Source organism: Crassostrea angulata, chromosome 9 (genome assembly GCF_025612915.1).
Source record: "Crassostrea angulata isolate pt1a10 chromosome 9, ASM2561291v2, whole genome shotgun sequence".
NCBI classification, from domain to species: Eukaryota; Metazoa; Mollusca; class Bivalvia; order Ostreida; family Ostreidae; genus Magallana; species Magallana angulata.
Genome location: NC_069119.1, coordinates 7,347,307 through 7,361,200, shown reverse-complemented (window position 1 = coordinate 7,361,200; position 13,894 = coordinate 7,347,307). Strand labels below are relative to the sequence as shown.

General features: G+C 33.3%; 1 protein-coding gene across 4 annotated transcripts; it reads right to left on the bottom strand.

Moving 5' to 3' along the window:
- Window positions 1–855: 855 nt before the first annotated feature.
- LOC128162361 (uncharacterized) lies at window positions 856–13,867 on the bottom strand. Of its 4 annotated transcripts, none has more exons than XR_008240644.1 (6): window positions 13,629–13,867; window positions 13,093–13,449; window positions 10,888–12,693; window positions 10,467–10,590; window positions 9,528–9,631; window positions 856–1,365 (listed from the first exon to the last, which is right to left on the bottom strand). XR_008240644.1 is itself a non-coding variant. In XM_052825519.1 (6 exons), the coding sequence occupies exons 1-6, from the start codon at window positions 13,762–13,764 to the stop codon at window positions 1,275–1,277; spliced, it is 2,661 nt and encodes an 886-aa protein (XP_052681479.1). In that variant the 5' UTR covers window positions 13,765–13,867; the 3' UTR covers window positions 856–1,274. The 4 variants fall into 4 exon arrangements, 2 of the variants coding, with proteins under 2 accessions (XP_052681479.1, XP_052681480.1); XM_052825519.1 differs by having other exon boundaries at window positions 9,528–9,674; XR_008240643.1 differs by lacking the exon at window positions 856–1,365 and adding an exon at window positions 7,519–8,342.
- Window positions 13,868–13,894: the final 27 nt, after the last annotated feature.

The window sequence follows — 13,894 nt, the reverse complement described above, 5'->3', positions numbered from 1 at the left end:
CGTTGTACTAATGTAAAAGAAATTACATGATTAGTTAATAGCTTTATATGTGTTTTATTGTTAAATGTCTCTCTTTATTTCAATCTCCTAATAATATCTTTTATTTAGTTTCAAAAGACTCAAAATTGAAGAGACAGAAATACATGTAATGACTAATTTTCTACCCTAGACTTTTTTTGTTAGACGAATTTTTTTTATAAAGGTGAACCTTTTTAGTGCAAAGGTTCAGGGGAGACAATCTTAACTGTAGTAATGCAAATGTAATGAAAATTTGTGTAAAATATAAAAAATGGTTCAAAACACTTTAGTTCATTCATTATTCTTGGTTTGTTTCATGGACAGTTTTTCATTCGTACTGCATTTATTTTTAAAATGACAATTTTTTAACATCGTTATCACCTTATCCCGTTTGGAAGTCTTTGCTAATGTCTTATGCATATAACTGTCAACAAAGTCCCCTTCAAATAGTCAATAAACATATTAAAAGAAGGAATCTTGTCACCGTTAGATACCCACGGGTGACGCGTCTTTTCCTCATATCTACGGGTGAGCTCGTCTTTAACGTATTTGACACGTAAAAGACGCAATCACCCGGGGTATCCGACGATGGAATCCTGTATATAAAAAGTTTTGTATTCCACGTTTTCAAACAGTTTAAAAGAATGTATTCTATAAAATATTTTCTGCAAAAATAACAAAATATGTATTTTTGATGATATAGGCCGCAGCTTTAATAATTGTTTCAATAGCAAATGTCAGACAAGCATTTAGAAATCATTGGGTGCCACACACCTAATATTGTAACGGGCATTATGGCACCGTACCCTCTAGGGTAATCTACAGCAAGGCGTTACAGTATGTGCTAGTCAACTCTTAGGGTATCCCTTAGTGGGTCAGTGTTATTGGCTCCTAGGGGCTTCCTTAGCGAGGCTACTACCTGTTATACCGAAAAGGTAAGCCCATACATCGATTTAGGCACAATGAAACCACCCGTTATAAGATACGGGGTACGAGGTTACTGTTTTACCATACAGATTCCTCACACAAGCTCCCGGTGCATTCCGTAGCAAGCTTGTATGGCTCCTAGGGCAGCCTAAGCGACCCGCCATATGCTCATATTCCTCGTTTGAAAATCCAAGTTACATGAATGCCTAAATTATCTAAACGTTAGTTTATAGTCAAATTTGCAGCTGGCTATCTACTTGCACAGTAAACAATTGAAGATCCCCCATTTCATTCCCCACTGGCCAATCCACGTTACCTGAACGCCTAAATTAACCAAACCTAAGTTTGTAGTCAAATTTGCAGCTGCCCATCCACATGCCCAGTAAAGAATAGAAGATCTCAGAATCCACACAAAATGCTCTAAAAAATTAATAAATAACAACAAAAAATTAAATCATTAACAACTCTTACATCATATCTATTTTAATATACTTAAGCAATGCCCTTGATGTCCATCGCCCTAATTACTGGTTGTTGTCATGCATTACCCCATTAATGACAAGACACGTTGCACCATCAATTCTAAAAAATGAAGCGATTTGTAAGAGGAAATTGCAATTGTGTGATTTATTGTCAGAAAAATATTTTTCAAGACTGCATTGAACTGAGATGTGATGTGAGCGGAAGTTTATCGCAATGCACAAATAATTAATGAACTATCGACATGGTCTCACAGCTAGAATTAAACTAAAACTAGGCAGCGTATATTTTTTTATGAATACATGTAGATGGTTATAAAATATGGGTTCCTTTTCCTTCTTGGTGGGTTTTTTTTTAGAATTATACATGAATGGAGACACAGGGTACAGTTTTGGACGTGCAAAATGCTATATCCTGTATTGTTAATGGGACATGAGTGCATTTCTCTGAAGTATACACTATACTTTGTCCCAAGATTTCCTGGATTCACATTTTGCTTTATTACTTAATACTTATAAATACCTTAGGGTTCAAACGATGTTCATTCAAAGTATGAAAAATGTCCAAGATTTTTCAGTCGAAACGCCCCTGTTAGCTTATCAGGTTTCAATACAATGCTAAAAATGTTATGTCTACGGGGATTTCTATAGCAGCAAGCCCGAATGATAACGTTGAAAAAATGTGCAATGTATTCCGAGTGTATTCCGAATGGAGAAAGGATGTATGCATTCCCCATTATACATCTCCGTAAGGAATGTTTTCGTTCCTGTGAATTTTTCCGAGTGAAAGATGATAACGTGTCAATGAAATTGTCTTAGAAATTATACTATCAACTATTTCAATTGCACTTCTGTCACATGTATGTGTATTTTTTTTTTTAAATCGTCCAAATGTGCTGCATAAATATCTTGGCACAGACCTTAGTTACCCTACCCAAATATGCCATAGAAGGCCAAGGGAAAAAAAACTGTTTCGCATTCCGAAAAAACAAACCTCATGATGGGCGCTACAGACTCTAATGAGAAGCTCCTTAAAAAAGGGGGCTCTGAGTTCTTTTGTTCTCTTTAATCTTCTCATCCCCACTAGAGATTTCTTTACGATTAATATATAATGAATTTGATTGATCGTAAAAAGCAAGTAAAAGTAACCTAAACGTAAAATTGTAGAAGTACATCAGTATGTTAGATAGAGAAAATCAACAAGAATTTTTATAGGAATTTGAGTCTGGCAGCATCATGGTTATTTCATGCAGTCCGTTGTTTCTTTTTCTTTTTTTCTTTTTTTTTTAGTTTTTTTTTCTCAAGTTTTCTGAAGTTTCTTAAGTTGTTATCCTAAAATGAAACTGTCAAAAAAAAGACTACTAGTATGTCAATGACAAAAAAAAATGAAAATAAGAAGAAGTGAACGTTATTTTTTTTATTTCTAATCTGGTTAATTTAGTTCAATCTTGTCATTGAACACAATAATAACATAACAATCATATATGTCGTTCATAAAAGTTGATTTCTTCATAAGAGTTTGTCTAACATACAATATACATGTCAAGAAATATTTAAGACCAGAAACACAAAAACAATTTGAAACACAGATCAAGTATCAAGGACAAACTTTGGTATCACTACTGGCTCTAAAAAGTACTGAAAGTGCCATTTTTTACTGATAGTTTCTGATATTTACTGATATTGTACTGTTAGTGCTGAGAATTGCTGATATTTACTGATAATTTTACTGCTGTTACTGATAATTGCTGTTGGTTCTGATATTTACTGATATTTACTGATGCTTTTGCTGTGAGCTCTGATAATTACTGATATTTACTGAGATTTACTGTTGGTACTGAGCATTGCTGATAATTACTGAGAATTACAGGCAGGGGGTTTTTAAGAGATTAATTTTAACTTCTGTAACATGCAAATTATATTTATTTAAAATTATCGGTAAACAAATACCGGGCATTTTTTAAAAAGAAATATGTAAGATCTAACTAAAGTTTTATCAACAGTAACTTCTTTTTTACAACCACAAAAATTAGATTTGATTATTTTTCTTATAATCTGCTTATTTATTTCAATGCATATTTTTTCTGTTTGTTCTTGTTCTAAGTTTTATTTTAGCTGATTAACACAATTCAGCACATTAATAAATGAATGTAGAAATTGCAGAATTGCTATATATCCCATCCCCGTGCGCCAATCCACTCGATACTACAGTGTTACATTGTATATATAAAACAATCCATAGTAAAAAAATCTTTAAAAAGATTTTAACCACTTTATGTAATTGATAAACATCTATTTAATGATTCTAAATTTTGAGCGATCATCTCTTTAATTGAACCGTGTTAAATATTTATAATCATAAACTTAAGATGTTTTATCCCGGCCATAATCACTAATTTTGTTTTCAAAATAAAATCAAACACTTTTGTTTCACATTGTATTTCCCGGCCATTTATATTTGTTTATTCTGAGGCTGCAAGACATATACACAGGTGGTCAATTTTCACACCTTGCCACGGTCACTCTGTCGTGTATATATTCTGAGCGCTGTCTGTTAGTTCTGAGGGTTTTCTTGATCCCAGACATACAAAAGAATCTTTTCAGCGACTGCCAGACATATACACAGGTGGTCAATTTTCACACCTTGCCGTGGTCACCCTGTCGTGTGTATAGTCTGAGTGCTCTCTGTTAGTTCTAAGGTTTTTCTTAATCCCAGACATACAAAATATTTTTTTGCTTGCTTTTAGGCGTGGAGATTAAATATCTAAGCGTTCATAGACTAAGGAAAATCAGTTAAATTGTGTGTCTTATTTTCAAAATTGTATAGCCGCTGGTCATATAGTCATGTGGTCATATAACCGCATACAAGTGCATGAATAAAGTATTAATGAGAGAGAGAGAGAGAGAGAGAGAGAAAGAGAGGTTTTCAATCAAATCGCTGTTGCAATCGGTGGTTATGATACTGTAATGGGACATATTCATGCTTATGCCTTTCTGCATTGACGCCTCAAAATACGTTACAATAGTAAATCTGAGAGAGAGAGAGAGAAAGAGAGAGAGGAGGAGGAGAGAGAGAGAGAAAATTAAAGCATGATAAGCCGTAACACTTTTCAGGCACGTAGCATCGTTTTTGAAAGTGGGGGGGGGGGGGGGGGGGGGGGGGGGGGCCAGACCCATCCAAAAATTCTTGACAAGCAAAAAAAAAAGAAAATTTAAGTTTTCAAAAATCTTCAAAATCTTAATCCGTGGGGGGGGGGGGGGGGGGGAATACTAAACTATACTTTCAACAAAAAAAATCTTCCGTACCAAAATTTTTTTTCCCTCCAAATCATCAAATTCCTAATCCGTGGGGGGGGGGGGGGGGGAGGTAACTTCAAATTGACTCCTCATTTCCTTATTTTCATATCAATTTTTTACTCACTTCCAAAAAAGTGGGGGGGGGGGGGGCCAACCCCATTAAAATTCATTTTTTTATATGTAAATTTTAAAAAATTTGTTGCTGCCAGAAAAAGTGGGGGGGCCAGGCCCCCCCTGATGCTACGTGCCTGCTTTTTCACTATATTAAGCTGGTGTTCTTTGTAGTCTAAGAAAAGTTTACACTCGAAATCTGTGTTTGAAATGGTGGTTGTAATGCTGAAATAGAACTTTATCGTGCTAATGCCGTTATACCATTTTGACTCGGAAACTCAAATTTTAGGACTAGATAATATATGCGAGCAAGAGAGAGAGAGAGAGAGAACAGGGAGGGCATATTTACAATAATAGAACTAGATCATGACAACATTACTTAGCCGTGCAACAGAAGATATATTACATATGTATTAAAAGAGAAAGAGTGAAAGGTCGGACAATAAAAATTATTCTTCGCCGATTGTTGCCTATTTTGATTTCAGCAAATGGTAGGAGAGAGAGAGAGAGAGAGAGAGAGAGAGAGAGAGAGAGAGAGAGAGAGAGAGATTATTTATCCAAATTTTTTGAATCAATTGAATGCGGAACAAATAAGATGATGAATATGAAAATCATTCTAATACGTTATTTATATTTTTGTCAATAAAAATAATACTTTTCTCTTGGAATAAATATCTCAAGATCATGGATTCCTGTATACGGATATTACGTAATGTCATACACAAGGTGCCAGACTGACAATTTACAAGGTTGAATTGCGACATTCAAACCTCTTGATCTGCTGAACGTATGTATACTATATACAGATACTGCCTCGCTAATCTTTCTGTGAAGTAAATACTCAAAGACATTATAAAGTCCTGATCGGGTATCTCTCTAATTTGAAAAGAAAAATAATCATGTTAAGAATTATGGGGTTTTTCATTGTTGAAAAAAAATGTCCACCGCATTTAGAAATTAAAATTTTTGTGGAGTCTGCCTTAAGTTTAAGTACCAGTTTTTGACCGGCTTTCTAATATTGTCTAAAATGTGATCTGTGAGTTTCCAAAGTTCAAAAGAAGCTAAATATCAAATAAATAAAACTTAAGAATATATGATGAAATAAATTGTGTTAAATCTGAAATATGTGTTATTTAATAATTAAAAGACAATGTTTTGGGCCTTAAAATATTCTCAGTAATTATTAGCAATTCTCAGTACCAACAGTAAATCTCAGTAAATATCAGTATTTATCAGAGCTCACAGCAAAGGCATCAGTAAATATCAGTAAATATCAGAACCAACAGCAATTATCAGTAACAGCAGTAAAATTATCAGTAAATATCAGCAATTCTCAGCACTAACAGTACAATATCAGTAAATATCAGAAATTATCAGTAAAAAATGGCACTTTCAGTACTTTTTAGAGCCAGTAGTGTTGTGTGATTTATTGTCAGAAAAATATTTTTCAAGACTGCATTGAACTGAGATGTGATGTGAGCGGAAGTTTATCGCAATGCACAAATAATTAATGAACTATCGACATGGTCTCACAGCTAGAATTAAACTAAAACTAGGCAGCGTATATTTTTTTATGAATACATGTAGATGGTTATAAAATATGGGTTCCTTTTCCTTCTTGGTGGGTTTTTTTTAGAATTATACATGAATGGAGACACAGGGTACAGTTTTGGACGTGCAAAATGCTATATCCTGTATTGTTAATGGGACATGAGTGCATTTCTCTGAAGTATACACTATACTTTGTCCCAAGATTTCCTGGATTCACATTTTGCTTTATTACTTAATACTTATAAATACCTTAGGGTTCAAACGATGTTCATTCAAAGTATGAAAAATGTCCAAGATTTTTCAGTCGAAACGCCCCTGTTAGCTTATCAGGTTTCAATACAATGCTAAAAATGTTATGTCTACGGGGATTTCTATAGCAGCAAGCCCGAATGATAACGTTGAAAAAATGTGCAATGTATTCCGAGTGTATTCCGAATGGAGAAAGGATGTATGCATTCCCCATTATACATCTCCGTAAGGAATGTTTTCGTTCCTGTGAATTTTTCCGAGTGAAAGATGATAACGTGTCAATGAAATTGTCTTAGAAATTATACTATCAACTATTTCAATTGCACTTCTGTCACATGTATGTGTATTTTTTTTTTTAAATCGTCCAAATGTGCTGCATAAATATCTTGGCACAGACCTTAGTTACCCTACCCAAATATGCCATAGAAGGCCAAGGGAAAAAAAACTGTTTCGCATTCCGAAAAAACAAACCTCATGATGGGCGCTACAGACTCTAATGAGAAGCTCCTTAAAAAAGGGGGCTCTGAGTTCTTTTGTTCTCTTTAATCTTCTCATCCCCACTAGAGATTTCTTTACGATTAATATATAATGAATTTGATTGATCGTAAAAAGCAAGTAAAAGTAACCTAAACGTAAAATTGTAGAAGTACATCAGTATGTTAGATAGAGAAAATCAACAAGAATTTTTATAGGAATTTGAGTCTGGCAGCATCATGGTTATTTCATGCAGTCCGTTGTTTCTTTTTCTTTTTTTCTTTTTTTTTTAGTTTTTTTTTCTCAAGTTTTCTGAAGTTTCTTAAGTTGTTATCCTAAAATGAAACTGTCAAAAAAAAGACTACTAGTATGTCAATGACAAAAAAAAATGAAAATAAGAAGAAGTGAACGTTATTTTTTTTATTTCTAATCTGGTTAATTTAGTTCAATCTTGTCATTGAACACAATAATAACATAACAATCATATATGTCGTTCATAAAAGTTGATTTCTTCATAAGAGTTTGTCTAACATACAATATACATGTCAAGAAATATTTAAGACCAGAAACACAAAAACAATTTGAAACACAGATCAAGTATCAAGGACAAACTTTGGTATACAGGATTTCAGTTTAATTCTAAAATTCGTGCCATTTAGAATGACATTTTTTGCGACGAATCAAATTTCTTGAAAAAAAAATTACCATTTGTTAAAATGCAAAATAATATTTTCCAAAGTTTCTGAAAAGAGTACTAAAGATTGCATTTTTATTTTTTTTTACACACAATAGTGGCCAATATTTTTTTAGAAAACATAACTATTACATTGTTTTTGTTAATATTTTATAAAGAAATTACGTGTATGATATCATGCAGATTAAAAACAAACAAAAGACCATGTTTCTTATTTTCAATAAGAAATTATTTCATTCCAGTCATCTTTATAACATTTTAATCATCTTTCTAGCGCAACTCGTGAGATTTAGAAGAAACCAAATCAATTCATTGTACTTATTTACATGTCAATTCATAAAACAATGTAAAATTTGGTTTGATATGTCATCTAATATAAAAGACAAAATAGAATTCTTCAATGACAAAATACAATACATGATAATATCATAAGCATGAGATTACTCTTACACAATCAACACTTATAAAACCAGTTGCGTGTTAAGGAAAAAAACAATTAGACGTCGGTTTTGCCGGTTTCTACTCCATCTAAGTTTACAACCCTGCAAAAATAGTTGATGTGATTAATAAACTACAAAACGACTGCATTATGTTGACTTGCAGCTCAGTTAAGATAGTCCAAAGTGTTGTTATGCCTTTAAAGTCAAACTGTATTTAGATGACATAAATGGATACCATAGGTAAAAATCAGGAAAATATAAGTATATGTATTGAAAGGGGTTTTACAATATTACAGCATTATTAGTTTTGTCAATTTGTTCTCAAACGTTAAACTCATTGCAACATAAAATGTTTTTATCCACAAACCGAAAGAGAACTTTTTTTAAGGGTCAGGGCATTTTTAAAAATGTAAATCAGTATATAAAAGACATAACTATGCATTGTAATTTACTGTTCTTTGGTTAATTTAGGAACACATTTTATTACTTACAAGAAATATGCGATGAATAAAAGTATATTGAACAACGTTAACAGATAATATATAAATGTTTTAATATATACATATTATATTAAAACATTTACATACTCACCAAAATCCTTTTTTACATATATGTTAATTCCATTTTGGAATATATCTTGCATTTCCTTACCTTAAAATGATAACGTAATGGTTAACGTTGACAGAAAAAGTTCTGTCTCAAATCTTTCTGTACTGATTTTATAAAACATATTTATTGATATCAAATGATCTACTGATCTACTATTTTTAAAGAATATTACATTTCTAAAGTACATATTTAATGTCCGTCGATTAAAAAGCAAGTATTTCGAAAATAAAAAAAAGTATAAGATAAATAATTATGAGACATTAACGACCTATTTAAATGAACTGTTAATTTGAATCAACATTTTTTAAAAACCAGATCACACAATCTTTATCATAATAATAGTGCATATTGCAAGATTAACTCAGCAAATATTCAGATATATTTGAAGTGTTAAGTCAATGATCAATAAAAGAATAATTTACAGTTGCCAAAATTATTCTTTCAACTCAGACCTGAGCAGATTGGTTGTCTGTGATTGATTCTGTTAATCCTTAACATAATTTCTGTTGCAATTATCTTTAAAACTTAAGCCAAAATGTTTTATTGGAATAAATGTAATGTTAGTCTTAAAGCGGCAACTTCTTAAAAAACTTTGATTTCAAAGCCACTAAGTTTTAAGAATATTCACCAATCTACTCTTATTAGAATACAAGCAAAGGAGAAATTTTAAAAACGAACCTGTTATCATTTGCTGGCCTGATGGCATCTTTCACTGTCGTTTCCAAATTACTAGAATTGTTTATTTCATTAGGCCAATCATGTGGTGAGTGTAAAGGCCAGACCTTTGAAGATGAACATATAAGATTTGGAAACTTGGCTTCTCCTCTGTAAAAGAGTACACTGAAGTTTATGTATCAGGGCTTCTCAAGTAACCCAAGGATCAAGTAAATGTTATAAAGAATCAATAAACGACTATCATAGAACTTAAAATTGTCAACTAAATTAATATATCAGAAAATAAAATAAAAAAGATCGTGTTATGAAAATTTGCAATTTTTTAATGGAATTAAATTATTTTGCTTCAAGGAGTTCAGCAAAGTTTTACACATGAAGAGTATATAGACAAGCTTAGGTTTTAGAATAGTATCCTTCTCAACCTTGTAACATTTTTCCATTCCTTATTATATTTTCCCAGGGAAATTCAACATCAATCATAATACATAAGCATATTCAATCCCATACCCCCTGTTAAACTCAGTAATTTATTGTCTACGATACCGATTTGAAGAAAATTATCTCTTTTTGCATATTTTTCTGCTTATGAACCCTCTATAACTAATAACATTTAATTGCTTTAGTTTTGAGAAAATTATAACGTATAAATGAATAATGCTTACTTAATTTAGGTCAACGCAGTGTGCGTGCCATTTAAACCCAGAGAATATATTAAGGAAAATATTTACTTAATTTTGTTGAGAAATTCCTTTCAAATCAAGTTTCCATATAGTCTAATTTGGTCTTATTCCATGCTCAGAATACTTTGATTAAATCATATCAAATTATGAATTAACAGTTTCTATATTGTATATTAAACAGCAAATCACTCTTACCTCTCAAAACTATTCTCATATCAGGGCGTAGTGTACATAGAGTCTTAAAGATAATGTTTACATTTACCTCTGTTTTGATCGCTTTACAAAGAAATAGGCGGAGCCAGGAATCAACACGATAAGAAACACAGAAACAGCTGCGGCGATGTACAACGCTAAGTAAGATCTTCTGTCTTCAGATCCTGTGATATCTGAATGAAAGGCAATAAGCATTAATGACTGGCCAGTGTAAAGGATACATCAAAGCTTATGTATGTTTATACCTGCCAATTCAGAGAATATGGACAACGAACACTTGGCTATGTAGCTTACCAACGGCACAGAAAGTGTTATTGTATATTACGTCACAAAGAGTATCGTTATATATTACGTCACAGGGAGTAGCGTCGTATATGGCGTCAAAACCATATATCGATGTCAATACTGTTTTACAAATATTAGTAAAAAAAGTCAAAACGATATTCAAGTAAAATGAAAATATTTAATACCATTTGTAATGTTGCATATTCCCTCTGTTTTAATAGTGTCGGGGCAGTGACATTGAGATTTCTTTTCCAGTTTTGGTTCGTAGTTCATCAAATGTTTGGTCAACTCAGGCTCGCAACATTTTTGCCTGCAGTACCTTTCATCGCAAAGTCTATTACAGCTGTACAATGCTTCTCCATTATAACTCGAATTGAACAACAAAGTAGTGTTGTCAAGTGACACCATCTTAGATATCATGGACATCTTCATAGTCCGCTTAAAGTCCTCACCACTGCCTATGGTCTCTAGATGAGTATTGGACGAATTATAAGTCTCAACACCTCTTATCGTAAAAGAAATTGTCTTCAGATAAATTAGGGATTTTGAAAAATTGAAATGTATTGTGATGCTTGATATTGAACAGTTAGAAACTATCAACGTGTCTGACGTATTCACGATACACTCCGAGTAAAGGTAAACTGATTGAGAATTCCCACGAGAATATCCAAACGGAAGCAACTCAATTCTGATAGGTTCCTCACTATTTGACAATTTGCATAACAGAACATATGAGAACAACAAACGTGTGTTCCAGGACTCTGGAGCAAACGTTGTAATGGTAGCATTTCCAACTGGCTTCGAAAGAGCTGTTCTATTTTGTTCCTGAATGCAAAGATTCTGCAATATGAATACAATGTTTGAGTCATAAAACGAAAGACACAAAGAAATGTTGTAATCTACAGTACATATTGTTTTTAGTGATGATAGTATCATAACCGCATCACATGCTGACGAATTTAGACTTCTTTGGCACAATGAAGTTACACAACTGCAGATGTTCTCAAGGTCTTTCTTCATAAAACACTCGTGTTTCTGTGATACAAATGTGATGTTATTTGGAACAAGAACGGATAGTGGAACATCACATCTTGTTCCAGTAAAGCCCGTGGAACATCGACAAAACGGAACTGAATCTTGTTCCATGCACTCTCCGTCTTTACAAAAATAGTTAGAGCAGATACTTGTATTGGTTTTAATAGTCTCATTCAAACTACTTCTTATGGAGACGTCACAATTCCTACCTGTGTAGTTCTCATGACAAGAGCAGACGTAACCGTTAACGAAATCAACGCAGTCTCCATGGATACAAGGACTGAAGTCGCACTCGTTGACATTTCGAGAACAGTTATCTCCCGTGAACCCAGGAAAACATCGACACACTACGCTGGTTCCATCCACCACGCATAACCCAAATACGCAATGATTGCAAGAACACTCGTATTGGTTTACACCATCAATGCATTCTTGTCCTTGTAAACATGGGCTAGATTTACACTCATTAATGTTGTTCTCACACTGAACACCTGTATACCCCGGATAACACGCGCATCTCCACGCGTTTATGCTTCTCTCTTGTGAAATGGTATTAATTTGATCATTTAACGTATGTTCTGTTATAAGTGTAGTTTTATCTATTGATGTTGTACTTTGTTTTGCCTTGCTCAGATATGACGGCACAAATGGACTCTGTGCCCTTTTGGTATCCACTGACGTCATAATATCACAGCGACCAAATAGACAGGGGTTAGATAGACACGGATTTGTGCTTTTCTCGCAATGGGTTCCTCCGAAATGGATGTCACACACACAAGATGGTCTTTCGTCTATCGACATAACACAGGAGCCGCCATTGTAGCAAGTAAAATTCGAACACTCTGAACAGGCTAATCCGGAAAAACCAGATTGGCATATGCAGAAGCGCTCCCCATTGGTGGTGAGGCATGTTCCACCATTAAGACAAGTGTAATGAATGCAGTCAGAAGGTTGAACTGCAAAACAGAAAAAGATAGTTTATATGTACATGCGTGACAACGTTATTCCTTATCGGAAATAAGAGCACACCAAAAGAGGGTATATTGATATATTTAGATTTGTTCGTTACAATATATTCGGATAAAGTGTACGTCTTTAAGGAAAACATTACATTGTCACTTTTCGAAGGTTCAAAGAAATCAGGAAAGTATAGATATCATAGTTGATGAAGGAATCGGTATTAAAGTAATCGCAACCTTCACTTAAGAAATTTTGAGATACCAAATACCCGCGGTATATATGCAAGGATACATTGTAAACTTTTAAAATGAGAAGCGACTTTTTTCATTACTAGTAGAGTTAAAACGGTTTTAATGGGGGTTTAATAAATAAATTTGAAATTAACGAAAGCATACCGTAGTAATATTTCCCCCTGTATGAGAATGAAACACCACTCATGACGAACTTCAGATAAAGTCTTCTTCCAACGGAACGCACTAAATACGATGATTTGTTATTACAAATGACGTCATAATACGTCACATTGTCGTAATGAGTGTAAGATATGAAGATCCCGTAAGCAGGTTTTGTTGCTGGTACACAATTAACAGGAAAGTGAAAGGCAACATCAAAGACAATTTCCATTTGCTGGCCCAGTGGTGCGACTATTTCGTAGTTGCAGGTCTGGTTAACCGTTGTTGGTTTCGAACCATTCTGGTGAAGGTTAGTAATGATATAGTTGTCATGATCATAGAATTCCGCGCATTTGTGAACTAAGAAAATACAATATCTTAATTTAATAAAAAAGAAAATCCCAATTATATTTTATAGTTTTTTATTGGAAAATACCAAATAAGGTTAAATTGAACATGCATTTGCAATTAAAATATTATTCTGATTCATTTTAGAATTTAAAGAATATAACTTAATTGATTATAAACGATAAACTTACTGTTTTCCGCCATGCATATCAAGACCACTATAAAAGGTAACAAAACACAAAGAATCATGATGCAGACCAACGACTGACATGCTGCATACGTTATTCCTTCTACCGTGGCGGCAGACAAACAGGTGCGCGACTTCATGTGTGATATCTATAATCGGCTTAGATATTTACTTCCACGTTAAATTCCTTTGAAGATAATATCCTTCCATACACATGTATCAATAATTCACACAGATAAAATGTTTAAGGAGTTTTTTGCTATTTCCCCT